Below are 27,840 nucleotides of genomic sequence, written 5' to 3'. Positions count from 1 at the left end.
GCATTGCCACTTGCTCACTCTGTGAGGACACGGAACAGAACAAAATGAAACCAACCGAAAACTGCCATATCTGGTTCTTTAGGGTCAATGCCTGTTAATTGCGGGTGTGAACTGCTGGTGATGGTGTGGTTTACAAGAAAAAGTGTGGAGCAGGGTGGTGAGAGAGTAGGGACAGAGGGAGTGGCTGGGTGGAGGGAAGGGGATGAGGGGCAACAGGGGGAGAGGTCTAATCAGTGGGCTGGGTGGCTTCTTCCTGGGAGTTCTGGAGGGTGTGAGATATGGGAGGGAGGTGACAGCCCGCTGGGTTGGGTCAGGAGCTGGGGGAAGACGTCAGATCTAGGCTCTAGTAGCTTAACATTACTAGCATGGCGCTTGGTGTTCTTAGCAGATCAAATAGCTGTTGCCCATCTCAAGATCTAAGATCAGTGATTAAGTTTAGCCAAATCTTGCATAGAAGTGGTTAGAATTTATTGCACATTGGAACAAAAATATATATATATGTATATATTTTGTTGTTTTGGAAAAGACCAGTAGCAATAAAAAAAATTTTTTTTTGTCTGTCTGGTTGGGGTGTACATTGGCTGACAGCATCTGGTTCTAAGAAGAAAGGAAAGTATAAAAAATAAAAATAAACATGACAATGGCATAAGCCAGAAGCCATTTCCTATTTAATAAGATAGTAATTTGTATTTACAAAAAGGCATGCCAATAAAATAAAATTATATATTACAGTATTTATAATTCTCCTAAAAAGAATAACCACGCGTCAGCTTCTGTTTTGTGCTGTTTATGCCGGTACGTGGCTCTCCACATTCGTCCTAGCAGGCAGCAGGGGCACTGTCACACTTCCCCAGCTGGTCTTGGCAAGCTGAGGACAGCTGGACAGTGTCTACTGGTCCAACAGGAGAGAAAGCCCTGCTCACTGACTGGCTGTGGTTTGTTCTATTCAAAACTAGTCAAGTGAACTGTGGGATTACATCCAAAGTGCTTCTACTGCAAGGCAGATTGGTCTAATGTGTCTGGTGGTGGATGGCTCGCTTCCCTCTACCCTATGCTCAGGAAGGATGATGTTGACTTGGTTCTGAGACTCTCTGACACTCCAGTGTGGCATCTTGGCTTTGGAACTTTGTGGTCAGGTGAGACACCCTGGACTAAGAGCTGTCTTCTGAAAAGCCAGAGATGGAATGGAAGGTATGGCGCTCCCCCAGAAGCCATCCCCCCACAACAGTGGGCAGGCCACTAAGCAGAAAGTAAGGTGGACAGAAAGGAAATGCCAGGGAAGCTGCAACACCTGAAAGAATTAATACAGAGTCCCTTTCTCACAAAAGCCAGCGCCCTAACAAGACCAAGTGGGCTTGGCCCAGAGGCGGCCCACCTCTACCTCAGTTCCTGCTAGTGACCATTATTTTGAAGATCACAAACAGAAGAGCCCACACCCACACCCCAAGCAACACTGCTGCCCATACCCAGCCCTGGACAGCTGGGAAGGGAAGCCCTGCTGGCTGGAGGAATGTGATGGAGGCAGGAAGAACCCGCAGATGGGAGTGTGTGACAATCCCTCTACAGGTTCAGAATATCTTAACCCCTTTCCATATCTACCCTGAGCTTGAGAAAAGCCACAATTCAGACAGACATGACACCAAATGAAGTAAGCACCCCATAACCCCCAGAGAAAGGTTTCTGTAAGTCCCCCCAAAGGCCTCCTAGAGATAACATGCTACTATTAGTAAATAGCACTTTTATCTCTACCCCAAGTGTCAGTTCTCCAGGATGAAGGCTAAACAATCATAATATTGCAAGATACAAATGAATTATTTTTCTATTTTTTTTTTTTTTTTTTTTTTTTTTTTTTAGCCCTAGGATTTGGTTTTACAGTGACATTAATAGTACAAGCCATTCGGGGCCAAAGTCTCCCCATGTACTGGACAGAGCAGCATTAGATAGTTTACCTTGCAAAATGTGCAACAATGGCTGTATGTTGAGATGTCTGTTAAACATGTACACACAACGGATCCATCTGCTTGTTGGGTTGGATTGTTTCTGTTGGTGGTGGTGGTCAATTGATTAGTTATGGTTCCCTACCCGGAGGTGTATGAAAGACTTCTAAGAACTCAGAATTGCAGCCGGTATGGAACGCTTACCATTTCTCCAAATACAGTGAATGGTGCAGGGCTGGGTCCCGTCCAAAGGCTGACCCAATGCAGGGGACAGGATTAATAGTGTCTTGTGGTGAATGGATCTCATGCATGACTCCTGATCACAGCATGCCATCATGCAAATCATTTCTACGCATTGAACGAGCACAATATTTGGAATTGGCCTGAGCAAGTCCTCCTCAGCCTGAAAAAAACCTGATTGTTTCCCCCACCCATCTCCAAACCACGTGACACCCATGTGGAGAAGATGTTTATGTCAAAGAAATAGACAATTAGTGACATAGGCTGAATGTGTGTGTGTGTGTTTCTTTTTGCTGCTTAGCTTAACTAATGTAAGAATGCAAATATTGTTTGCATGAACAAACAAACTTTTAAAGGGATGCTCTCTTTCTGAGAATCAACAAATGAAAAAATAAAATCCATTTGGCTGCGACGGCAATCTGCCGGTCCCAGCAGCCACCTCTGTTTTGTATCCTGTTGTGTAGTCCTAAGTTGCATTGACTGAGTGTGGAACATGCAGTAACCACCGGCCCAAGCGATAGAAAATCTTGAGTTCAGGGGGCAGGGTCCTTTGCCCTCGGCAGGTCACTGCACAAGATGCAACCGTGTCACATGTAAGCAGACTATGTTTGGTATAGGTCTTCCAGTACAGCATCTCCACAGCTGCTCTGCATTGGTGAGACGCAGAAGTTTGTAAACAAGCTTTCACTTGTATCTGTTAAGCCAGTGCGAGCTTCCCTTCTTGATACCCTCTAACACTTGGACTCTCTGACCTCTTTTTGCCTCTTGGCTCTTTCCCTCCTTCCTTCCTCTGCTCGTTGCTGCTTCTCCTTGTCAGGTTTTGTTACACTGTCGTAAGAGGGCAGGGAGGCCGTGGATGGGGTGCTCTCCTTTTTCTCCCGGTGTGTACCTCCATTCTCCAGCTTACTGGAGGTGATCTTTCTACAGATGAAGCCTCGCCTAGCCAAATGTCCCCTGTAGGCACGCTGCAGGACCACCGCGGATACCTCTTCCTGCTTCCGCCGCAGAGTGGTTGTGATAGGCTCGTAAGACACTTTGGAAGGATTGGATGCCACGAACCGCTCCTCCATCTGCTGCCGCAGGATGTCCAACTCCCCACTGTCTCCCAGGACTCGCTTAGTGAAGGCAAAAAGGATGTCCAAGCAGTGTATGCGATCTCCACTTACCATGGGCAGGTCCATGGCGATGAGCTCAATGGTGTTGGGCTTGGGCACTCGGAGAGGATGCTCCAGGGCATCTGCAAAGTCTGCCAGCTTACAGTACTCGATGAACTGGGTGGCATCAGGGTCAAACTTCTCCCAGATCTCATAGAAAGTCTCAAAGTCATCCTCACTCAGCGGATCAGCACTCTCTTCTGTGGCTACACTGAAGTTCTCCAAGATGATGGCAATGTACATGTTCACCACGATCAGGAAGGAGATGATGATGTAGCTGACAAAGAAGAAGATGCCCACTGAGGGGTTCCCGCAGTCCCCTTTGAAGCCACTCCCTGGGTGTTCCTTGTCCAGGCTGCAGTCAGGGGGGCGGTTTAGGATTGGCAGCAGTAGGCCGTCCCAACCAGCTGAGGTTGTGATCTGAAATAGGCAGATCATGCTATTGCCAAATGTCTCGAAGTTGAACATATCATCAATGCCAGCCTCATGCTTCACATATGCGAAATTGGACATCCCAAAGATGGAGAAGATGAACATGACCAGGAAGAGCAGGAGGCCAATATTGAAGAGGGCAGGCAATGACATCATTAAGGCAAAGAGCAGGGTTCGAATCCCTTTGGCACCTTTGATCAGACGCAAGATTCGTCCAATGCGGGCCAATCGGATGACTCGGAATAGGGTTGGGGAAACAAAGTATTTCTCGATGATATCAGCCAGGAACATTCCTAAAGGAGGAACAGAGGACTCGATTACTCAGGTCTGAAACACAGAAGTTTAAGAACACATAGAATGTGTGCCTTTTACTAGAGTGGAACCCTCATAATAAAATAATTATGCATCCTAAACATACAGAAAAGTGGAGAAAACTACCACATGTACTGTGTGCTCAATTAGCAACTTATACAGCACCCAGTACTTAGCCTGAGAGGACCCATAAGTCTCAATGGTTCTAGTGTTTTTTTTTACAGTTTTATTATGTGTAAGTTCATAAATAGTCAAGTGTATCTATGTTTAGGAAATGACACAGGACTATCTTTTCTATACTTGTATACTTAACATGTTGTTTTTGTCTGCCTCAGATTAAAGTGACTACATTATCCCTTCCTGTGCCCAGAACAAAGCAGACCTTTGTTTTCCATTCATTCAGCATGTGCACACACAGCTTTTTGAACGCTCTTTATGATGCCACCAGGGTTTCTAACCTACAAATGGCACAGGAGGCCCCAGTTCCCCCCATGACAACCCACCCTTTGATTTTCACATCCTAACTATTCTGCTAATGCTACGCATTTTCAATGAATCTTATTCTTGGTTTGTTTTTCGTCCCCAATCTCCTCATGAGTGAGTGAGTTAGCCTCAGAGATTAAAGGGGGATGTCTAGGGTGGCAGCCTACTTGGTGCCTTGAACTTTTGAGCTGAAAGGTATAAAACAGAAACCAGTTTCAAAGCAGGTACAATGCCAGCAGGAGGTGGATTCAGAAGAGTTGAAATGGACGATTGGATGCCATTTCTATTTCCACTCCCATGTAGACCCACCTCAAGTAGACCACTTAAAATTAAACAGCAACATAGTGAAGTCCTAGCAAGGCCACAGAAGTAAGAGGAGAAGAAAAGGCCAGAAGTGAGAGCTGAAGGAAGCAGGGACCGCTGTCGACATGCAATGCTACTCTCTGCCTTCTGCATGCTAAGGAGACGGATGAACATCCACTGGCACAAAGTTTTTTAGCTATGAGTATTTGTCAGTATTGTCACTCCAGTGTCTCTTAGCCATGAGTATTCATGAGTGTTATCAGTCTAGTTGCAGAGAGCTCAAGAATCTCTCATTTGAAGGTTTTAGCCAGAAAAGAGGCTGAAGAGATGGTGTAGTGGTTAAGAGCCTTTGTTCATGCAGAAGACACAGGTTTGATTCCCAGCACCCACATGGGGGCTTATAACCATCCATACTCCAGTTCCAGGATTGACCTCCAGGTCCATGCGTGTGGTTCACTGTGCGTGCGTGTGCGCGCGTGCGCGTGCACACACACACACACACACACACACACACACACACACACACACACTACCCACCACAAAATAACACAGTTTGGGGCTGGAGAAATAGATGGCTCAGTGGTTAAGAGTACTCACTGCTCTTTCAGAGGAGCAGGATTCAATTCCCAGCACCCACATGACAGCTCACAACTGTCTGCAATTTCAATTCTGGGGAATTTGACACCCTCTTCTGATCTCCTTGGATACAAGTCAAACATGTGGTGCATGTTTATACCATGTAGGCAAAACACATAAAATAAAATAGGCAAAACACATAAAATAAATAAATTTTAAAAAAGGCCAGGGAAGAATTTTGCCCTCTAGGAAGGGAAGGAGGGTGAGCCTGGAGGGTGACAGGTGTGCTCCTTCTTAGAAGCTATGGCCGATTGATTGCCTGGTGCTGACCCCAGGACCTCAGATTTCTCCTTGCCTTGCCTTTGCTTCTCATTGATGTAAGTGAAAGAGGTAAGGCTTCAGAGAGCCCACCACACTTTAACAAAGGCTTGAGGGAGGAGTGTTTGTCCCCAGCGGAACCATGAAAAGGGCACTCCAGGTACATGAAAATACATTTTATTGGTGTGTGTGTGTGTGTGTGTGTGTGTGTGTGTGTGTGTATACATGACATGACATTTATGTGAGCGTCAGAAGATTCTCCTTCTGCCAAGTGGGTCCTAAGGATGAAGCTCAGGTCATCAGGCTTGGCAGCAAGTGCCTTTACCTATTGAGCCATCTCTCTGACCTTCCTTTTACTTTTAAAAAAGAATTTCTATGTTTTTCCTTTCTGAACAGATTAGCAGTTGATAAAAATTTCCACATCAAAAGCTTCAATATCACTGTCTTAGAGGACAACATAGCATGGGGGGGTGTGATTTGACTGGACTTTCTATCTCATTTAGTCATGTTTTGGCAGAAAAGTTTATGTACAGTAGTAGGCAAGGGAGGCTGGGAAGATGGACTTAGGCCAAAGCTGGCCTTTATCCCTATTTAAATACTCACTCACTAGCCACATGTCTCAGGGACTTCTCTGGGCCTCAGTTCCTTTCACACTTGAGACTTCTTCAGTGATTATGTCAATCAACATCAGAATGGCCATGGCTGGCAGCATGCTCCACTAAGATGTAAACTACCTTTATTACCTGCACAAGATGCTTCAGTCTAATAGAAGTGGGCAGTGTGGGGGGCTGGAGAGGTGGCACAGAGGTTAAGAGTACTTGCTGCTCTTGCAGAGGACCTGGTTTCGTACCCAGAACCCACATTGTGGTTCAAACCACTTGGGACTCCAGTTCCAGGGGATCCAATATAAGCACCAGGCACACATATAGTGCACATATACATATGTAGGCAAAACACTCATAAATATAAATAAGTTTTATTTTGTTTGTTTAAGACAGGGGTCTCATTATATAGCCCTGGCTGTCCTGGAACCTGCCACATAGACCAGGCTGGCCTTGAACTTACAGAGATCTGCCTGACTCTGCCTCCAGAGTGCTAGGGTTAAAGGTGTGCACCACTGTGCCCTGACATAAGTTGGTCTTTAAAACAAAGGGAGAAGCAGACAGCATGGGATCCCAAATTCTTTACTGCCTGCCTCATCCTAGGTTTACTGCAGAAGGTAAATGCACACAGTAACTTTCAAAAGGGACCTCTTTATGCATTGTCACTTCCAATAATTTAGCTTAGGGAATCTTTTTTGGGGAAGAATGTTCCAAAACTCAGTGTTCCACATGCCATCACATTTTTGGACAAAATTAGAGGATGCATTGGGCTAAGAGGAGGCCATCTGCTTTGTGGTACCCTCAATCACTGACTTCAGAGAACGGTGGGCTCAAGTGACACTCTGGGACTAGCTCCCGTGGTTTTGAGCACTCTTACCTGGAACCAAGGCATGGACATAGCACTTGGGGCCCCTTTCAAGGAGACATGACCTGAGGACTTCTTCACCTGCCAGAACGTCAACCCTACTGTGATTTTAGGCTGAAGGAAACATGAACTTTGGGACCAACTTGAGTTCTGTTTCTGCCACCTCCCAGGTGAACGAGCCAAGCAGTGACGGTAGGTAAGACATCCTGACTCTGGTGCAGTTGTGGTACCAATGAGACAACTCAGGGGGTGTGACTTTGCCTACAGTGACGTCTCAGTACTGCTGGCAATGGCATCAGCTCTGTGACCACTGCCCCCAGAATCTTTAGCCATGCTTTTATTAGTTCATACTTCACTATAGCTGTACGTGTGTGTGTGTGTGTGTGTGTGTGTGTGTGTGTGTGTGTGTGTGTGTGTGTATCCCAGAGGTCAACCTTGGGTGTCATTTCTTAGGTGCTATCAACCTTGTTTTTTGAGACAGGGTCTTTCACTGGCCTACAACCCACCAAGTGGGTCACATTGGCCAGCCAGCAAGCCCAGGGGATCTGCCTGTCTCTGCCTCCCCAGTGAAGAGATTATAAGCTTGTATGCCATGTCCACAACATGGGTTCTGGTGATCAAAATCAGGTCTTCATGTTTGTACAGTAGACTGGTTAGTTTTATGTCAACTTGACACACAAACCAGAAAGGAATGAGCATCAATTGAGAATAAAACTCCTACCTCCAGGTGTCTGCCCTGCTTGAGTTCCTGCCCTCACTGCTTTTGATGATGAACTGTTCTTTGGAACTGTGAATGAAATAAACCCTTTCCTCCCCAAGTTGTTTTTGGTCATGGTGTTCCATCACAGCAATAGAAGCCCTAACGAAGACATACAGCAAATCATTTTACCAGTGGAGCCATCTCCTCAGGCCATTGCCACATTTAAAAAACAAGCTTCTTTTGCTTTTCCTGGTACACTCTGAATCCCTTGAAAACAAATCCGATTTCATCTCCTGCCTCTGGGCTGCAACATTTACACCCAAGAGGGCTGGGAGCACTCAGTGGAAACACACTACCTATGCGCCCTGCCAGGCAGGTCTGTGAAGACAGAAAAGCACACAGGGGTGGGATCTGAGGGGCACCTACCCACCCTGAGCAATCCACCCTTGAAGCTGGGGCCCTTGTCCTTCAGCTGGCTCCACCCACTCACCCACAATGGAGAGGATGACCACCACAAAGTCAAAGATGTTCCAGCCGATGGTGAAGTAGTAGTGCCTCAAGGCAAACATTTTGAGTACACACTCGCAGGTGAAGAAGATGACGAAGACCAGATTAATCCAGTAGAGAATGTTCTCCATCTGCTTGCTCTGAGTGTCTGTCTCCACCATCATTGTCACCATGTTAAGGCAGATGAGCATCATGATCACAATGTCAAAAGCTTGCTGAGTGACAAAATCAAAGACGATTCCTTGGATTTTGTTCTGTGAAGGAAAGATAGGAGAATATTAGTTCAAGATGTGTTACACTCATTTATGGTGAGGAATAGTTGTTTAATGACGCAAAGATGTGTTGTGTTCTTTTATGATGCATTTGTTTAACTTTGTAAAGCTGTGTTACTTTGCCTGATTAAAACACCTGATTGGTCTAATAAAGAGCTAAATGACCAATGACTAGGTAGGAGATGGGTAGGTGGGCTGGCATGCAGAGGGAATAAATAGGAGGAGAGATCTAGGAAGAATGAGGAGCAAGAAAAGGATGCCAACCACAGAGTATGGAAAGATGGAAAGAGAGACATACAGAAAAAAGAAAGGTAGAAAACCCAGAGGCAAAACATAGTCAAAGAGAAATGGGATAACTTAAGCTAGAAAAGCTGGCAAGAAACAAGCCAAGCTAAGGCCAGGCATTCATAAGTAAGAGTAAGTCTCCCTGTATTTATTTGGGAGCTGGGTGGTGGGCCCCCAAAGAGTGAAAAGCCAACTACACCTGCCCAGTGTTCTTACCAAGGGGCGGGGAATGGGCTTCTGGGGTTTTTTGGAACCCAGCTTCTTCATGGCATTGTAGTACTTCTTCTGTTCCTCTGTCATGAAGATGTCTTGACCTCCAAAGTAAAGAAAGGATGAAGAAAGGACAATTACAACTGGCTCTGGTGGTGTGACTCAGCACCTAGGTCCAGCACTGAGAATGGAGAGGCTCTCCCCAACAGAGGTCAGCTTGGTGGGGGAGCTCTCCTGCAGGGAGCATTCCTGGGCAATTACTCCAGCTTCAGCTTGGGTGTCTAAGATATGTCAGGCCACACAGTGAGACGGGACTGTCCAACCTCAGCCTCTCAGGGCAAGGGACCAAAAGATAGCCACATCAAGGGGAAAGCATGTCTTTTTGTTTGTTTGCTTGCTTTAAGTTTTGTTTTAAGAGAGTCTCACTATGTAATTCTGGATGGCCTGGAACTATGAAGAGAGATCTGTTTGCCTGCTTCTGCCTCCTGTATACTGGTATTAAAGGTGTGTATTGCCATGCCTAGCACCTCTCCCAAATGATTAGAAAGAAGAGTTTTGAGTGCCACAAATGGTGTACTCTCTTTTTTATGAAATTCAAAATTTGGACCTTGTGGTTCTCTCAACTCACTGGACTGAACACAAGAGTAAGTCTGTCATCCGGTTTGCTTTGGAAGAATCACTAGCCATGTGGGAAATGAACCCTCTGAGGGTGGACTCAAAATCCCACTGACAAGTTCTGTCTCTCACCACAGTACTTTCTTTTGTCCATCTCTCTGGTAGAAAGCCCCAACAGCAGGGGCCTCAGGAATGTGCGACCTCATGGAAATGTGGTAAGCCACACACTGCCAAGTACAGCCCCAAACAAAAGGGGTTGGCTGGGATTGTTGCCGGGAAACGGGGGTCAGTGCTACCATGAGGTGGCAGTTTGAGTTTTAGACAGAGTCTCCCTAGAGACATGGCCAGTGTGCCTCTCGTCTGGTTTGACCTCTGACCACTGGCAATGTGGGGAGGAGACCTATCTTTTTCTTTTGTTGATTGAAGTTATCAATGATGACACCAATGAACAGGTTGAGGGTGAAGAAGGAGCCAAAGATGATGAAGATGACGAAGTAGATGTACATGTAGATGTTGTCCTCATATTTAGGCTGCTCATCAGGCTGTGGAAGGATGGGAAAGAGGCACTCAAGTCAGTTCCTGCCTTGGGGGTCATCAGGATGGGGGGGGCTGACTCCAACATGCCAAAGCTGCCAGTCTTACTCTCCCCTCATGTGGCTGACAGGCTGGGGTGGAAGCCATAGGCTCTCTCTGCCCTCCCCTGGTCCACCTGTCCTTCAAGGGCACTGTCACGTCTGGGGATAAGGAGCAGGGAAGCGAGGGGGAGGGAGGAAGGATGGAGGCTAGACACTGCCACCAGGGTCATGTGAACAGCAGGGTCTGGCCATGCACAGCCAGTGTGTGAGAAGGAAAAAGATCTACAATCAACATGACAAGCAGTTGGTGTCCAGAGAGACACTTTGGGCCCTTCCCTCTTCTGCTCTTCCTTGTCCCTGATGGATCTACCACGTATCTTCTTTCTATCATTTAAGCTGGTCACTTTACCATGTGTGTCCTTACCTTTCGGGAATCTACAGCAGCGTACATGATGTCCATCCAGCCTTTGAAGGTTGCCTGAGAAACAGAGTCAGTCATTAGACTGTGCCTGTTAGGGAGTAATTGGAGTCAAGGCAGGATCCTAAAGGCCAGGCTTAGGTTGGGCAAGAATACAGGATGGTACAGTGTACAGGGACACAGGACTCAATCAAGAAAGAGTCCAAAGAGACTTTAATAGAGTCCCTGAAAATATCACCAAAGCCTGGTGAAGACACACACAGCAATGACTGCACTAACACGTGACTATAGGGTTTGAGAGCAGAGTGACAACAGGTGAGCCATGTGCATGAACTCAGGAGTCCACTGGAATGCCTGGACCTTCACCAAGAAGCCACTCTTTAACAAGGTGTTCAGTAAGCGCTAAGGGCCTAAAAACTCACAATTGTGTTAAACAGACAAACCCATAGGCTTGGGACTCATCCTTACTAATGCATGCATAGCCCTGGGCCTGCCTTCTCCTTGGCAGCCTTCTCTCAGCCTTCAGTCAGCCTGCTAGAGCTGGCATGATGTGGAAAACATGACAGTCAGTTTAGCAGTCTCCAGCTTTGCTATGCTCACCAGATTCCAGGCTCTGGGAGCTGCTTTACACACTGGATGACCTGCACACGGAGCATGATCACTTGTGTTAGCTGGTGGCTGCATGTTGGTTCTCTGAGATGCCCAGATTCTAGCCATGGGCCCAACCCATTTCTTCTTTTAATTAATTAGTCACCTAATTATTTTGTGATGCTGGGGATTGAACTCAGGGCCTTGTCCATATTAGACAAGGGCTCTATCCTTCCATTACTGCTTAAACCCAAAGAGCCCCAACTGGTTAAACTGTGACAGGACAGCAAAGGTGCCATCATGGTGTCCCATGAGTATGGTGCATCTCATTAACTTCTCCTCTACTGCATCTAACAGTGAGTGCTCACCACGGTTAGGTTAGACTGGGAGCTTTCCCTGCACTATCACATTCAATACTCACAACAGTTGAATGATGTAGGCGTGGTAATAACAGGAACCAAAGCACAGAATAACAATTACCTTAATTAGCTTTGTGCTAGGCATTGTGCTGAGATATTTTTTTTTTAAATCACAAATTCTCTTAACAAGTAAGCAAGCTATTATCTACATTCAATAACAGAATCAAAGGGTCAGAGAAGTTGAACAATTTGTCTCAAGTTACAAATCTAGTACACATTAGAGTGTGCTAGCTCCACACCAGCTCTCCCTGCAACACGCAGTCTCATCTAACAAACGTTCCAAGCACCGGGTGAAGTGACAAGAAAGCTAGGGATAGTAGAATGAACTTAGGCAAAAGCAGCTTGGTCACTAAAATGAGCCCCTCCCCTGATACCCATGTCTGGGGCTGAGCTTTAGGGATGCCAGCAAGGTAGTGCTGGCCTGTCCTTAGTATACTTCAGCATAACTGTCCCTAGGGCTTCCTACTCTATCAAATTGGCCTCTGGACTCACCTTCTCCCCCTTGTAACTGCCTCGGGGAGTGAAGATGGTCCCTTTAGCACAGTGCTTCTCAACCTTCTTAATGCTGGACCATTTAATACAGTTCCTTTTATTATTGTGATCCCCAACCAGAAAATTATTTCATTGCTACTTAACAACTGTAATCTTACTACTGGGAAAAATCTGATATGTGGGTTTGTGACCCACAGTTTGAGAACCACTGCTCTAGCACCTTTTCCTACTGCAGCATTTCTATTTGCCGCTCAGCAGATGCTGAGTCAGAACAGGGAAGCCTGGGGAAAGGCATTTCTGGGAAACTGACTCGGGGAGTGATGTCTTATCAAGACCCCTGTGAGCCTGACTCTGGAGCAAGGGTTGAGAAGGAACCAAGTGGGATCTCTGCTGGCAGCCCAGCTGCCCCAGATCTGATGCAGGAGCACTCACCACTTGAAGAAGGGCCAGGTACCCTGCCCCAACGTTGTCAAAGTTGATCTTCACATTTTTCCACCTGATCTCTGTGTTGTTGCCCTCCATGAGCTTTTCACAATCAGTTTTATTGTTGACGATATCAATTTCAAACCGGATTTCAGAAGTCTCATTAAAACAGTAGTGGTACTTTCCCGCAAACAGGTTAACTCCCATGATGCTGAAAATCAGCCAGAAGATGAGACACACCAGCAGCACATTCATGATGGAGGGGATGGCACCCACCAAGGCATTCACCACCACCTGCATTGGAAGGGGGAGGCTGCTCAGTGCTGGCCAGAAGTGGAGAGGCACATTCTTTTTGGTTTCCAGGAGGGGAATGATATTCCTGTGGCTTTTCTGTCATGAAAACACTGTGCTGACTTTGCAATTAGTGTAACTGGACAGGCCCAGAAGCAGGACTTAAATGTCCTAAGTCTCTGCACTATATTTGGGTGAATTTTAATTCGGTGTGTTTTATTTCAGTTTATGCAAATTCCCCTGCCCAAGTTGGATTTGATTTTTTTTTTTCTAAGCACCAACCTGGGACCAGAAAAACGATGTCTTAGTCCAGTCTCCCTCCTTCTCAACTGACAAAATACATCCCCTCCACCCCCCACCTGAAATCTGAGCAATTGCAAGCTCACTAGAAGCCTTTCAACACACATTCCCCCTCTGAAAAACAAGGCACGATTGTTCAAAATTAGAGTGCTGCCCTTTGGGTTAGCACGATACGGAAAGTCTTACAACTATGCAAGGCAGTTATCTCTTTTCAGGCAATAGCTGAGCATGCAGATCTTGCAGGCTCAAGAAGAAAGAGAAAGCTATATTCCCTCTACCAAATGGTTTAAGACAAAATCTGAGCTTTTGTGAGTCTCACTCAAGGTTCTTTGCTGCTCTGCCTTCCGAGATGTTGGCTTCTCAAGCCTCTGCTCAGTCCAGGCCTCAACTCCATTCTTCAGTTTCAGAAATCAAAAGGGCTTAAAGCTTTCTGGAGGGTTTGGGTTAGATCACCGCCCTTAAAACTAAAAAGACTGGTAGAATATTTAAAAAAAAAAAATAGTAAGTAAAGCTCAGGAATTAAGTTAAAAAACCAAAGTGCCTTTAGGAGTGGACGTTTCTTGGGTTTTAAAAGCATTATGCTGGAGGCAACCAGTACCTCCCATTGAAGCAGTTTTTGCCAGAGTTCAGAGATCACAAAGCAATATTGGAGGTCGTGGGGCAACAATGTCTTGGGCAGAGCTGCTGAGGCCCATAAAGGCTGTCTTGACAGCTTCGTGTGTCTACTTCAGACAGTACTCATTGGAAGACATGGCTGAGAAGACACCTGTTCTGCTCTGTACTGAAAATAGTTGGAGTTTCTCTTGCTTTTAGATTGTTTATAGATTGTTTATTTTGTGATTCTCCAATTCATATATGAAGGACTTTAGACTGAGAGGCAGTTGTTTCTTTATTCTTAGACCAAGAAACCTTGTATAGCCCAGATGGTCAGTACCACAAATGGCTATTTCTTCAAGCAAGGGCACCCAGGATTTCTGAATTCTGGAGATTCTGCATGTTGTTTTGTGCATATATCAAAGGTGCTGGATAATCAGATTTGACTTTTACCTCCTCATTCTACAGTTTTCACCCTTCACTGAGAGCACCAAAAAGCAATGAAATGTAGAAAAGAATAGGAAAAATATAGGGGATGATCCACAAATGAACAGTCGCTTCTCAAACAGTAAGAGCAGACTATGTGAAGCTTCACTAACTCATGTGTGTGTGGTAGCAAGTCGCAACGGAGCTCGGGGACACCGTGATGTGGGGCAGAGAGCAGTGCCAAGGGGAGGAAGCCTGAGCTGGTGAATTTTCATGGCAAGTCAGCTTGAAGCCTGCTCTGTTAATTCTTCCCACTATGAGGGTGCTGTTGAGCTCTTGTCAAGCTCAATCTATCCTGGTCTACAAGGTGTCCATATGTTGCAGTAAACTATGGATACAAGATACTTACAGCAAGGGAGAGCTAGCTAACCCAAGGTGCTAATCTGAGGCTCATGGCCCATAAGATACAAAAATCCTATAAAAAAAGTTATCTGTAAAACGTCCTTTTCCTCTGTACTGGGAAGTGAACTCAGGTCCCACACATGCTGGGCAAGAGGTTTTCCTCTAAGATACAGTCTCAGCCTCTGCAGTGTAGTTTCATTTATTGATCACCGCTACTGGAGAACTCCTTACCTTAGTTTTACAGATAAAATAGTAAAGAGATTCAGTGCGATTTGCTCATCGCTTCTGATTGCTGTGGACACTGGCCATTAAGCTGTGAGCTGTGAAGCAGGATTAACTCTGCTCTCGAAGGACTGCTACATGTTCTCAACAACTGAAGGGCAAGAAGTCAGGCTTCCCTCTCTCACGGAAAGGACCAAGCTAGTGATAATATTCTCAGCATCCACTTAATGCTTGCTCCCTCTGCTCTCTGGGTATTTTACATTGCCCTAATTATGATGAAATCCAGCATTGGTATAAGCTAGATTTCTACAGCTTAGCCACAGAGCTCAAGGGTAGGTCTAGAAACCTGTAAGAGATCTGCATTTTTCAAAGGCAGCTTATACTTAGTAATTGACACAAACATAATTAACTGTAACTTAGTTGATGAGCAAATTCTGCTGGATGTTAATTCTTGCATTTTTACCATCTCCCACTGCTTAGGACACTACTTTCACCCATAAAGCTCTACAAGATTTGGGAGATAGCTCTGAGCGTCTGGCAGAGGGAACATGGCTTTCATGACAACTATATATTGACAACAGAGATGCATGCATGTTTCACAGCAGTAAATACCCTCGGAGTTAACAGCAAGGGCTGAAGGGTTACTATGGAGGAGAGAAAAGCAAGGAGTGACATCAAGTGTTCCTTTGCCAATAGCAGGACTGTTGCAATGTCTGGTCTTTGGTTTGAGGAAGGAGAGGAGACTGAAGTGAGTACCCCAGGACAGGCTAGGGTGACATTCCCCTTTCAAGTGAAAGGTTGAGCCTAGAACCAGAGCAGTACAGTGACAGTTGAGCCCATCTGCATGGATGATGGTAAGTGTGTCAAGTATCTTAGCTGAGGGCTTTAGGTGGGATCTTGCAAATGCTGGCACACTGAAGAAGCCAAGCTACTGGATGAAAACACACACCCCATGGAAAATCATACTCGAATAAACACAGGCACTACTGGGTAACTTGCTATGAACATAGCCTAACATCTACTTGGACCAATCTTCCCCAGAAGGGCTGACAGGCTTCAGGGCAGAAATGGATCTCTGAGCCCTCTCTACTTGCCCAAAGCAGCCAGTTGGCTGACTGGCACCAACCAAAAGTGGTATCTCCACCACTTCCCCCACTGAACACTATTAACTTGGAGCTTTGGGCTCACAGCTGTTCCTGCCTATTTACCTTAAACAAAACAGCTAGGTAGTTAAAAAAAAATAGAATTGATCATTTATTCTGGACTTGGGGCTTCTGATCTACTTGAGGGTTGGCAAGCCCAAGTTTTTGGGGAAATGGCAAATGAGAGGTGAGGGAAGGTAGGAAAGGAGTCAAGGGGAAAAGGGGAGGTCACCAAAAGGATTCCTGCATCTGGGACTCAAAACACTTCCTTTGAGCAAATGCCTCCGGCTGGTCCACGGCAACTGCTTTTGACACAGTGACAGAGTGACAGTGATGAGCAACAAGATGGGAAGTTCCTAGTGCCAGCTGGGCATGCTGGAAGCTGTCTGTAGGAAATGGCCATCTCCTTTAGGAGGCCAGGGTCCTTGTCAAGGACTAGGTTCAGGTCCAGTGCCTTTGATGGGATGTTCATAGCTGAATCTTGTACAGAGGTTTTCGGCCACCAAGGTGGGTTATTAACTCTAAAACTACTAAGCCTTATTATCCCTTATGAGAAATCTGGGCAAGTAGGAAAGCAGAGATGAGCATTTAAAAACCCTGTTTCCACTTACAACATGGCCATTTCAACTGTTGACTCTGAAGCAACACACATTGGTGGGAATAGTATCTGTATTACCCACATGCTGAAACCTCTTACTAGTGGAAGAATTCATTTTTAATTGGAATAAATTTACTGCCCTGGAATTACCCTTCCTGCAGAAGGCTGCAGGAGAGCTACTGAAGGCTCCCATGTAGAAAGTCAAACTGTGACTATGTTACAGAGTAAACTCAACTTCATTGCAGACAGCATTTGTTTAATACACTAAAATGATAAATTTCCTAAGTTCCCATGAGAGTGTCCTCATCCTGTATAGCTGTGAGTAGCTTTGTGGACTAGTGGCCAGGGTCACAGATGATGAATGGGCACAGCTGCACTGTCCTGGTCTCTAGTTTTGCCAGTCAGTCTTACTTCATGTGACCATTGCAATTGTTCCATTTTCATGCCTACATTCTGATATTTGCATATTTAAAACATCCTCTGGTTTGCTCTCCTGCATGTACTCAATATCTAAAGCGAAGCGAGCTTTCTTGGGCCCCTGAAGTATATATAACCAGCCCCCCTGATTAGCACAGGGCAACAATCACCATCGAACTGGCTGTCCACATCATTTTCTGGAAAACAAGTTTTTAGTGTGTGTGTGTACGTCTGTGCACATTAACAATCATTAAAACCAAAAGAGACCAGAAAAGGCATCAAAAGAGAAAGCCTTCCTTCTCTTATGGCAGACGACAACCCCTTGTATTGTCTGAACTTAGGTAGTGTATCGTCCAAGTAGGAACAGGGGTCTCAAGAAATTTCAGAACTAGCTGATACTCAGTCATGTCACACTGTCGGCCGTTCTGATGGAGTGAGAACAGGGACCACAGAGCATGGGTGGAGGGTTTGGGGGGTGAGGAGAAAAGCTTCACTATCAGACAGAGGCTGCCAGTCCTTATGGGACTGGGCTGAGAACAACAAGGTGCAATAAGAGGAATCAGAATACAAAGAAAAGGATTTCTTCTCCCAGGGTCATGCCAAATTCTGCTCCATCCCCAGTTCCAAGCCTGCCACCATCTTTAAGTCCCTTCTTGGCTGCTTTCTCAGTGACCTCAAGGCCACAGGCCCCATCTGGCTGCTGTCCCTACCCAGCACTATGCCTGCCTTCAACCTATGCTTTTCAGAGGGTCTCTGGGTTATAATTCCCCTTCTTTGCACCTGGTGATTCTCCCTATAAATCCAACAGCCCAGAAAGCCTTCCCAGTGCTACAGGTAAGCCAGGCCAAATGAGGGGAGCCAGTGTTAACATGTTCTGCAGCGGCATGTTGTTGGGGGTGGGGCCAGTATTAATGTGATGAGGCAGCTTAATGGAACTCCCCTGCACATGGGGCAGGTGTGAGGAAGAAAGTGGAGGATCAATTCAGCGGCTGCATCACAGAGTTTGTGTTGGAATGATCTTCCCACCATGTGATCAGTTCTAGCATGCTTTAACAGTTTCCATTGGCATGCAGAAGGATCGGCTGCTCTTAGTAGCTTACCCTCATCCCTTCAAATCGTGACAAGGCTCTTAAGGGTCTCAAAGCTCTTAGGGTCCTAAGGGATTTTATGGCACCTAGTTCCGAGTAGCCCAGGGCATTAGCTATAAGGCTGACTAAAGAGACCTACACGGAGACAGAAGAGAAAAAAAGAAAAAAAAGAAAAAAAAAAGAAGACAGAGGTTCCAGCATGTTAGAATAAAACCCCTAGCCCTGAGTTAACAGACAGGGGCCCCCGCAGAGGAAGTGGGTGGCACCGGCTGCCTACTTCAGCCTACTTCAACTTGACTCAAACGACCTGGAAGGAAAGGTGGTTGAGAGAGGCAGAAGAAAAACACAAAGGGAAGAGAGAATAAAAGGCAGGTGGCAGGACACACACGCAAGTTGGAAAGGGAAGAGGCTGAGGGGAAGGGAGAGGAGGAGGTCCCATTGGAAGGAGAGGAGCCTGAAGAGATGACAAGAACCTTACCCTCGCCCTTTACAGTCTGCAGCTCCCAGAAGTTCCCATTAAATTAAGCCAGACAAACTTAATGGAACCTATGGAAAAGAATACAGATAAATACACACACTCCACACCAGCTGCCCCTCCTCAGCTCAGCCACCATGGGATTTCCGACAGGGACAAGCTCTCTTATCCTGGTTGACAAGAAACCATTTGAGAACTGGATGACAAATTAACAAAGGAAACATAAGTACCACAGGTGACTGTCTTCCCCAAGAGCCTCCTTGATGGGATTCTGGCCCAGTGAGAACTACTTATACAATCCCCTCTCTCACTCTTAACTATAACCTCCATCTTTTAAGATCAACTATCACCCTTCATGGCCATAGGACCCTTTGTGGCTGTAGGGACCAAAGCCATATTTCTTGTAATTTCCCTTCTTTCCTTTCAGAATAGCTCTAAATGTACTGGCCTCTGCCAGTTTCTGACAGTCTTTGATTAGTTTTCTCCTTAACAATATCTATAAGAACTCCTGGGGAGAGGGTCATTCCATTTGTCCATAGGGAATCCCCATCACTGGTAGCTCTGGGGCTAGGATGAGACTCACACTGCTGACCCGAGCCAGGGCTCGGGTTTACGTGGGCAGGCTGTGGAGACCTAGCACTGGCATGCAGGTGACATGGCAGTATTTCAACAGATCATCAATGTCTGAACCATGGAGAGTTGGGCTGCTGACATCCCTGTTCCCCAAGAGCAAACTTACCTTGCTCCTATTATCAGGATGACTCTTAATTTGGGCACTAGCCACCTAGAGCTGCCTGGGTTTGACTTGAGCAAGACAGGGGCCTCCTCAGGGGCACATAGCCTGAACATACCATTACCCAATCATGTCTGAGAATGTCTGGGCTTGGGATTCATCACCGCAGCCTTTTTTGCATGTTGTATTCTATTGTGTCTGTACATGATTCTGGGATGGGCTGTGGTATTCCCTCTACTGGGAAGTTGGAGTTATATGTCTACTTTAATTAATGTTTCAAAGCCAAAGCCAGTGAGAAAAGGAAGAAAATTTCTACAGCTTAGTTTCATCTACTGCTTTTGATCACTTTTCTTAGATTGTCTTAATTCAGTGTCTACTGCATGCCTTTGTGGCTCTTTCTGTATGTTTTGGAATTGGAGATTAATCCCAGGCCTGTGTATGCTAGGCAAGTGTTTTACTACTAAGCTATAGCCATAAACATTAAAAAAAAAAAAAAAAAAAACGTATTTTTTAAAGACAGGGTTTTTTCTCTGTGTGGCCCTGACTGTCCTGGAACTCACTCTATAGAGCAGGCTAACCTAAATTCACAAAAATCTGCCTGCCTCTGCCTCTCGAGTGCATAAAGGCCACCAAGCCTGGCTACAATTTTTTTTGTTTGTTTGTTTAAAAAAGAAGACATTTATAATTCAGTACTAGGATTAGTGAGGATAAAACCAGAAGGTCAGTGAAAGAACAGGAAGTAGGCTTAAAGGATTCAATTATAAAATAGGTACAAGCCCTCTTATCCTGGATGACAAGAAACCATTTGAGAATTGAATGACAAATTAACAAAGGAAACAGTCAATAAGTACCACAGGTGACTCTTTCCTAAGAACCTCATAACCCCGCAGCTTTGGTATCTTCTACAGCATCTAGTCTAGGTAGTGTTCAAAGAATCAGGAGGGAGGCACAACCCTACTAGGCTGTCCATGTTCTGTGAAGGTGGTACAAGGTTAATCTTTACTCAAGTCAAGGGCTCAAAACCCCTAACTAGCACACAACAGCCAACTGATCACTTTCCTTTTATTTATAATGATCAATTCAAATTAATTTGGCTATTATGGTCAGGACAAGCCAACTATTTTCTGTAATTTACAAAAAGATTTATTTTATTTTTAAATTGCATGTTTGCATGTGTGTGGGTGCACATGTGCGAGGCTGGAGGTGACCTGTTATTCCTCTGGAACTGGAGTCACATGGGTGATGGAAATTGAACTCAGGTTCTCTTCAAGATCACTAAGCATTTTTAATTGCTGAGCCACTTCTCCAACCTTCGATCCAACTCTTAATCCCAAGTAGTCTAGAACTACCTATCAGTTGGCTTTAATGGTGGCATCTGAAGGTAATTGATCCCATTTCAACTAGGTGCCTCAGCTCAAATGTCCTCTGGGCCAGCTCCACTTTGTGAAGTTTGGTGGGTACAGATTGCAAAAACCTAAACTTTGAGTGTCTAGAGACCCTACACCAAGCAGGAAGACCCCAGCTCTGAAGGGTGGCAGGTTTACTAATTACAGTGCGGGGAAGGGTAAAGAACTATAGAGGCCAATGAAGAGGCTTGCTCCAAAGCCGCCACTGAGCCAAGATCTACAAAGCAAGTCCAGCAAGGTCCCCTCCCGACTGTTCTCAGCAGCTGAAGGCTCTCTTATAGTTTCCTGGGTCTCCAGGTTAAACTCCTACAGGACATAATCAGAACATTTGGTCAAGTGTACAAAGGAATGAAATCTAAAATAAATACATAAATAAAAAGAAAGAAAAAAGGGAAAAGAAAAAACATTCAAGAGACAAAGTTGAGGCCATGCAAGTGCAGAAGGAAGCCGACCCTGGAGGACATCTCCAAAAGGATTTCTGAGGAGAGACTGTTTTCAGGAGACCAAGGTTAGTCTGAGGTTCCCATTCCTCAATAAATGTGCTCCCTGAAAGCAATGGGGAACTCTTCCCTGGAGAAAGATGATAAAATTCTTTTACAGGGCATAAAAGTCAATGGAGACAAAGACCTGAGAAAAATAAAACATGACTGTTTTGGAATTGACATGGCTTTCTAATAAAGAGAATTGGTCTGAGATGTTGTCTGGACGTTCCTCATGGCTCTACAAGCAGCTTTAGGAGACAACAAGAGAAAATGAGTATCTATCAGGGAAGCAGCATGGAGATGAGTAACTGATCCTAACATGAAATCATCAGTGGATCAGATGGGAGAGTGCTGCAGATATGCTGCTAAATTAGGACTTAAATTTATACCTACAAGCTCTACAATGTCCACAGAATGAGATCCATTCCTTCAATGGACAGCAAACAATGATAGGAGTTGTCCTTCTGTATACTGTGAATGTATGTTTCTCTTATTGGTTGATGAATAAAGCTACTTTGGCCAATGGACAGGCATGATGTAGCCAGGCAAGAAGTATAGGCAGGACTATCAGACTAGGAGAATTCGGGGGTGGGGGAGGAACTCAGAGAGTGAGTCTTGAGGAGATGCCATGTAGCTATGGGGAAGGTAGGACATCTAGGCATTCTCCAGTAAGATAAGGTCATGTGAAGATATACAGATTAATAGTTATGAGATAATATAAGAGAGAGCCTTATATAATATAAAAAGCCTGAGCCATTGGCCAAACAGTTTATAATTAATATAAGCCTCTGTGCATTTATTTGGGACTGCAGGGCGGCAGAACCAGGTTGATCAGAAACTTCTAGTTATGTGGGAGCCAATCAATGCCTTATTTTCCATCCTCAACCCCCCCACCCCCACCCCGACAGGGTTTCTCTGTATAACAACAGCCCTGGCTGTCCTGAAACTCGCTCTGTAGTCCAGGCCTGCCTTGAACTCACAGAGATCCACCTGCTTCTGCCTCTTGAGGGCTAGGATTACCCATCCACAATTTAGAAGTGGCAGTCTATGAATCCATTGTGACTGAGTAGGGTATCCTCACATATCAGGCTGTGACTGTGTGTGTGTGTTTTATTTTCTTAGGATGTGAGAGAGAATCAACTGTGTTCAATACTCTTTATATTCTCTACAACATGGAGCAGAGTTGGCATATCATGGATATTCAATAAACATTACACAAATTAATAAATGGACAGAGGTCAAAAGAGTGTGGTTCCTATGAGAGTCCCGTTCTCACAGCCTGGGTTACCTTGGCCTAGAGCTAGGTTGGACTTTCTGTGGTATAAGCTCTCCAGGCCTGGGGCTGTGTCTACTTGTCTTTCTTCGACTTCTTATGAACTAAGGTAAATCAATCAGAACACAATATTCAATTCCTGCTGATTACCAACAACTGGTATAGGGATAATCTTCAGAGCCAATGTGAGGACACATAGCAGTATAATAGTTCAGCAATTCCAGAAGCTAGAGGAACTGATGAGTTACAGTCAATTAGCATATGCCTGTCTTAATGCTTTACCCTCTTTCTGCCTAGTATAAAAAGAACCCTTGATAGATAAGTGGCCATCTGTAGGTTTAGCAGTTCTCTTGACTACAGGGGTGTGCGGTGTAACATACCTGACCACATCTTGAATCCAAGGTTGCTCAGCACAAAAGAGGAACTGGTTCAAGTTGGAATTGATCATGAAGGAAAAGGGAAACTTTGTTCTATGGCATAGTCCTTGGGAGTAACTGGAGCATGGTAGTGGACCTATCCATTTGCGTTCTCAGTGAATCCAAGAGAGCAAGGGCTTTGTGGGCATCTTCCTGAGTGTAGGTACCTTGGAGAGCTACTGGCCTGGAGAGCCAGTCTAGCTTCAGATACCATCCTATAGTCTTCCCCACAAGCTGGAATCCATAACTGTTTAAGTGTCCAGTCCTATTTACTGCAGGGACATGACTACTTCTCTGGGGCCGGTATTTGGCTTACTTTAAGGTTGCAGGCTGGCCTCTTCACCTCATTTGCATATTTTCCCCAAAGACTAGTGTGATGGCTGTTCTTGGTTGTCAACTTGACTATAGCTGGCACTAACTAAAACCCTAAAATAGAGAGGCACACTTGTAGCAGATTTCTGCTTAATTTGAAGCAGGAAGATCCACTCTAATTTGAATCTTTGAGGCAGGAAGACCCCCCCCCCTCTCATCTGAGCCACACTTTCTGCTGGAAAAAGGAAGCTTTGCTAATGGCCTGCTTGCTCTCACCTTGTTGGTGAGTTCATTCCTTCATTGGCACTGGAGCCTACTTCTTCCGGGTTCTGGGGTATACTGAAGACCAGTTGAGACCTTCAGTCTCATGAACTGATCAACGACTGGATTCTTGATTCTTGGGCCTTCTATTCATAGACAGCCATTGTTGGACTAGATGGACTGTGGCCTGTACGTCATTCTAATAATTCCCTTTCTGTATATATAGATTCCTTCTGTAATGCCTGGTCCTCTAGAGAACCCTGGCTAATACAGCCAGCAGAGGGCAAGCACAAGGACAGCTCTCAAAATGGCCACTAACTTTGGAAGGGGCTGCATTTTTTGAAACGGAAGTCATTGCTAGGGCACAGTCCTGGGCTCCTGTTAGATGAGTGAGAGAGACTTCCCAACTGATCTGCCCACAGGTATTCCACAGGAAGTTTCCACAGACCACGAAGCGTCTTCTAAACAAGCCCACCCAGTCTCCGGCCTCCAGCCCTCCACCTTTGCAGCCTTTCTCAACCTGCAGGTAAATTCTCCACAGCTCTGGCCCTGTGATCCCCACACACCCTTTCTTTAGACACTGCAAGAGAAAAGTCTTAGTTACTACAGAAAGAGGAAGTCAGTCGCTGTAGTAGAGGAAGAAGTGCGGGGGAGTGAGAAACAGCGACGCCACCACCCCAACCTGAAAACACAATGTGGCAGCTCACAGTCGGGAAGCCTGGGGCAGGGTCAGATAGCCTGGAGGGGGAAAGTTTTCATTTGGTGATCACAGCAGAAATGGCAACACCACAGGCTCTTCTTCCCAGGAAAAGGGACTTGATCGGCACATCTGGGAAAGATCCACGGGCATGGACATGAGTAACAGATTGTGCTCCATCCCAGCATCACACCCCATTCCCACATCCCACCTCATCCCCATACCCCACCTCACCCTCACATTGCACCTCATTCCCACACCCCACCTCACCCCAGAATCCCATCTCATGGTAGCAGAAAGGGGGTATCTCCCTGTCTGGGATCAAGGACCTTCTGGTGTCCAGGCTAAAGATGGGGGGCTTTCTCAATCTAAATAAGCCAGGACCAGTGGTGTGAAGACTAGGACAGCCTCTGGGACAATGCAGGGTCTTCTGAAGTCCCACTCTCCAAAAAAATATAACTGCCATAAGAGGGCTTCCCCTGTAGCCCACAGCTATGTGCTGATTGTTAACCTAGCCCAGGTAGCCCCAGCTCCTGCTAGAAAGGGTGAGAAATGGAAAACAGGACACCTACAGCCACAATGAGGAAGTCGAGCCAGCACCAGGCATTGGTGAAGAACTTGACGAAACCATAGGCTGTCCATTTGAGTAACATCTCCAGGATGAAGATGTAGGTGAAGACCTTGTCTGCATACTCCAGGATGGTACGGATGGTCTTCCTCTGCTCAATGTAGATGTCTTCAAAGGCCTGGAAGAGAGGCAACAGCTGCCTAACCAGCAGAAGTGCGCCAGCATGGCAGCTCCTCACACACTGAGCTGCCTGCCATCAGGTTTCCCCCCTTTGCTTATTTACTGGTTTAGTTAGTGATGGTGGGGATAGAGCCCAGGGCCCTGGGTATGCAGGGTCACTACTGAGCTCCCAGGTCAGTGTTTTATAGAGAAATAATTTACATCCCATATAATCCAGCTCTTTAAATGTATAATTCAATGGCTTCTAGGATAAATATCAGAGCACTTCATAACATTTCCATTAACCAGGAAAATAACTTCCACATCTTCTAGCTGTCAGCCTCCTGCCCCCACATTCTGTTGGTCCTTGGTATACTAATCTGCCCTTTCTGGACATTTCACACAGAAATGAGATGATCCAGGACATATTCTTTGTGCCTGGCTGTTTCTTTTTCTTTTCTTTTCTCCCCCCCCCCCCAAGACAGGATTTCTCTTTGTAGACCTAGCTGTCCTCAAACTCACTGAGACTCACCTGCCTCTGCCTCCCTGAGTGCTGCGATTAAAGGCATGCGCCATCATGCCCAGCCAGTCTGGGCGCTTCTTTTGAAAAAAGACTTAATTTCTTTGAGCACATGTCTATGTGTATGTGTGACTGTTTGTGCATGGGTATGTGTGCATGAATGCAGGTGCCCATGGAGACTAGAGGTGCTAGATCGCCTGCTACTGGAGTTACAGGCAGTTGTGGACCATCTGATGTGGGTGCTAGGAATTGAACTCAGGTCCTCTGGAAATTGTATGCACTCTTAACAGCTGAGCCATCTCTTCAATCCCTATGTCTGTCTCCTTAACTAAGAACAAAGTTCTCAATCTTTCCACACTGTAGTATGTGCGTGTTTGTGTATGTACATATGTGTATGCATGTATGTACACACACACACACACACACACACACACACACACACACACACAAGCGCGCGCGCGTGCGCGCGCCCTCCAGTCTTCATGGAGGCCCATGACTCTAAGGTATGGACAGACCACATTAGTTGATGGATACTTGGGCTGTTTCTATTTTTAAGCTAGTATGTGACAGTATGTTTCCATTTCTTCTCTCCCTCTGTTTTTTTTTTTGGGGGGGGGGACAGGGTTTCTCTGGGTAGCCCTGGCTGTCCTGGAACGTACTCCATTGACCAGGTTGGCCTCAAACTCAGAGATCCACCTTCTCTGACTCCCAAGTAGTGGGATCTCACTACCAGTGCCTGGCCATCCTTTAGAGCACATGATTAGGAGTAGAATTTGTTGGTAACACCTTGACAGTTTTGAGGAACTGGCGACTATTTTCCATAGTAGCTGAGCCATTTCACACTCACCAGAGGGGTGTGAGTGTTCCATTTCCTCACAAACTTACCCACATAGTTTATCAGATTTGACAAGTTCTTTTCTTTTAGTTCCTTGATGCCACAGACATGGATGGAAAGCCCCAGGGGTGGGACAGTCTTGGATGCAGAAAACCATAGTGCTATTTTCTTTCTATGGAACTCATAAACAAGGTAGTCCCCCCCTTTGCACAATGGTGGACTAAATAGTTGTGGTGCAAAGGGGAAGTATGATAGCTAATTGGGATTGGGAGTAGTGAGACCCACTTGGAGGTGTGTCAGTGAGAGCCGTTCCTAGGGAGACCAAAGGGATGGTTGAATCCACTGATGGGTTCAAAATCTGAATGGATTACTGGGAGGTCATAGAGTTTCCTGTTTGCTTGAATAAAGCAGCTCCTGGGAGCTTGGGATCGTGGTGGTTTGTAAAACACTGGCCCCCACAAGCTCACAGGCTCTCAGGTGTGGCTTTGTTGGAGTGGGTGTGCACACTGCCATGCTCTCTGCCGTGATGATAGTGGACTGGGCCTCTGAAACTGTAAGTGAGCCACCCTGATGAAGTGTTTTCTTTATGAGTTGCTATGGTCATGCTGTCTCTTCACAGCAATAGAAACCCTAATTAAGGCAGGGATGTTATTTGGCCTTGACCCCTTCTCCTGCTTCCTGCCCATCATGAGGTGAACTGTGTCCTCTCCTGCTGCCATGGCATTCTGCCTCCACAGTCTCAGAAACAAGGAGCCACAAATGAAACCTTCTGAAAAGAAGATCCAGAGTGAATTTTTTGTTAAGTGTTTTGTCACAGTGACAAGAAAAATCCCTAACACAGGAGGAAATGCGGGAAGCTCCATGGAGGTGAGGATAGGTCCCCTGTGATGCTACGAGAAGCACCTGCTTTGACCAGTTCCAAAAGGAGGGAACAACCCTATCTTCTGAAATGGAGGGCTAGGGGTATAGCTCATTGGTAGTGTGATTAAGTAGCATGTGCAGGGCCCTGGTATGGAGACAAATAAACATCAGGCGTGCCACCCACTTCATGAATGGGCAGGGGATATGGGTATTATGGGACCTGAGACCCTTCTCATGGTCTTGGCACAAATGAATTCTCTTTATTCCATGAAAAACAGAAATGGTTCCCCTTAAGGCAGAGCATTGGTTAGAAAACTATTCTGTAAGTGAAGATGAGATGTTCACAAATGGTCACCTGTCACTGGAGGCCCTCCCTCTGGGGTTCACTGTAGCTCTAGTGTAGCCTTTCCTTTGATGTTATAGCAGCCTCCCTCCCTCCCTCCCTCCCTCCATCCCTCCTTCCCTCCCTAGCTTCTGCTGCGTTTCCTCCTGCTTTCTGCTGTGTTTGGCACGGTGTGATTACTCTAAGAAAGGGTCCCACTGTATTTAGTATAGTTGTGATTATTTTATGGGAAAATCCCACTCCTCACTGGCAATTTACTTGCAGACCATGAAGATGACTTTTATAAGAGCAAT

General features: G+C 45.8%; 1 protein-coding gene across 4 annotated transcripts in view; it reads right to left on the bottom strand.

The window, feature by feature from the left end:
- Positions 1-646: 646 nt before the first annotated feature.
- The window catches only part of Scn8a (sodium voltage-gated channel alpha subunit 8), a 157,463-nt gene continuing 130,269 nt past the window's right edge, over positions 647-27,840 (bottom strand). For 2 of the 4 annotated variants that reach the window (XM_051189929.1, XM_051189928.1), the window contains exons 20-27: positions 24,834-25,007; positions 18,219-18,341; positions 12,736-13,020; positions 10,811-10,864; positions 10,216-10,353; positions 9,203-9,307; positions 8,413-8,683; positions 647-4,056 (exon numbers count right to left, since the gene is read on the bottom strand). In XM_051189929.1, the coding sequence (XP_051045886.1) occupies positions 2,909-4,056; positions 8,413-8,683; positions 9,203-9,307; positions 10,216-10,353; positions 10,811-10,864; positions 12,736-13,020; positions 18,219-18,341; positions 24,834-25,007 (2,298 nt within the window). In that variant the 3' untranslated portion in view covers positions 647-2,908. The remainder of the gene's footprint in view (positions 4,057-8,412; positions 8,684-9,202; positions 9,308-10,215; positions 10,354-10,810; positions 10,865-12,735; positions 13,021-18,218; positions 18,342-24,833; positions 25,008-27,840) is intronic. The other 2 variants (XM_051189932.1, XM_051189930.1) reach the window with 1 other exon arrangement.

The sequence above is a fragment of the Phodopus roborovskii genome, unplaced genomic scaffold (genome assembly GCF_943737965.1).
Source record: "Phodopus roborovskii unplaced genomic scaffold, PHOROB, whole genome shotgun sequence".
NCBI classification, from domain to species: Eukaryota; Metazoa; Chordata; class Mammalia; order Rodentia; family Cricetidae; genus Phodopus; species Phodopus roborovskii.
The sequence above is the reverse complement of the archived record's forward strand: the minus strand, read 5'-3'. Positions and strand labels throughout refer to the sequence as shown.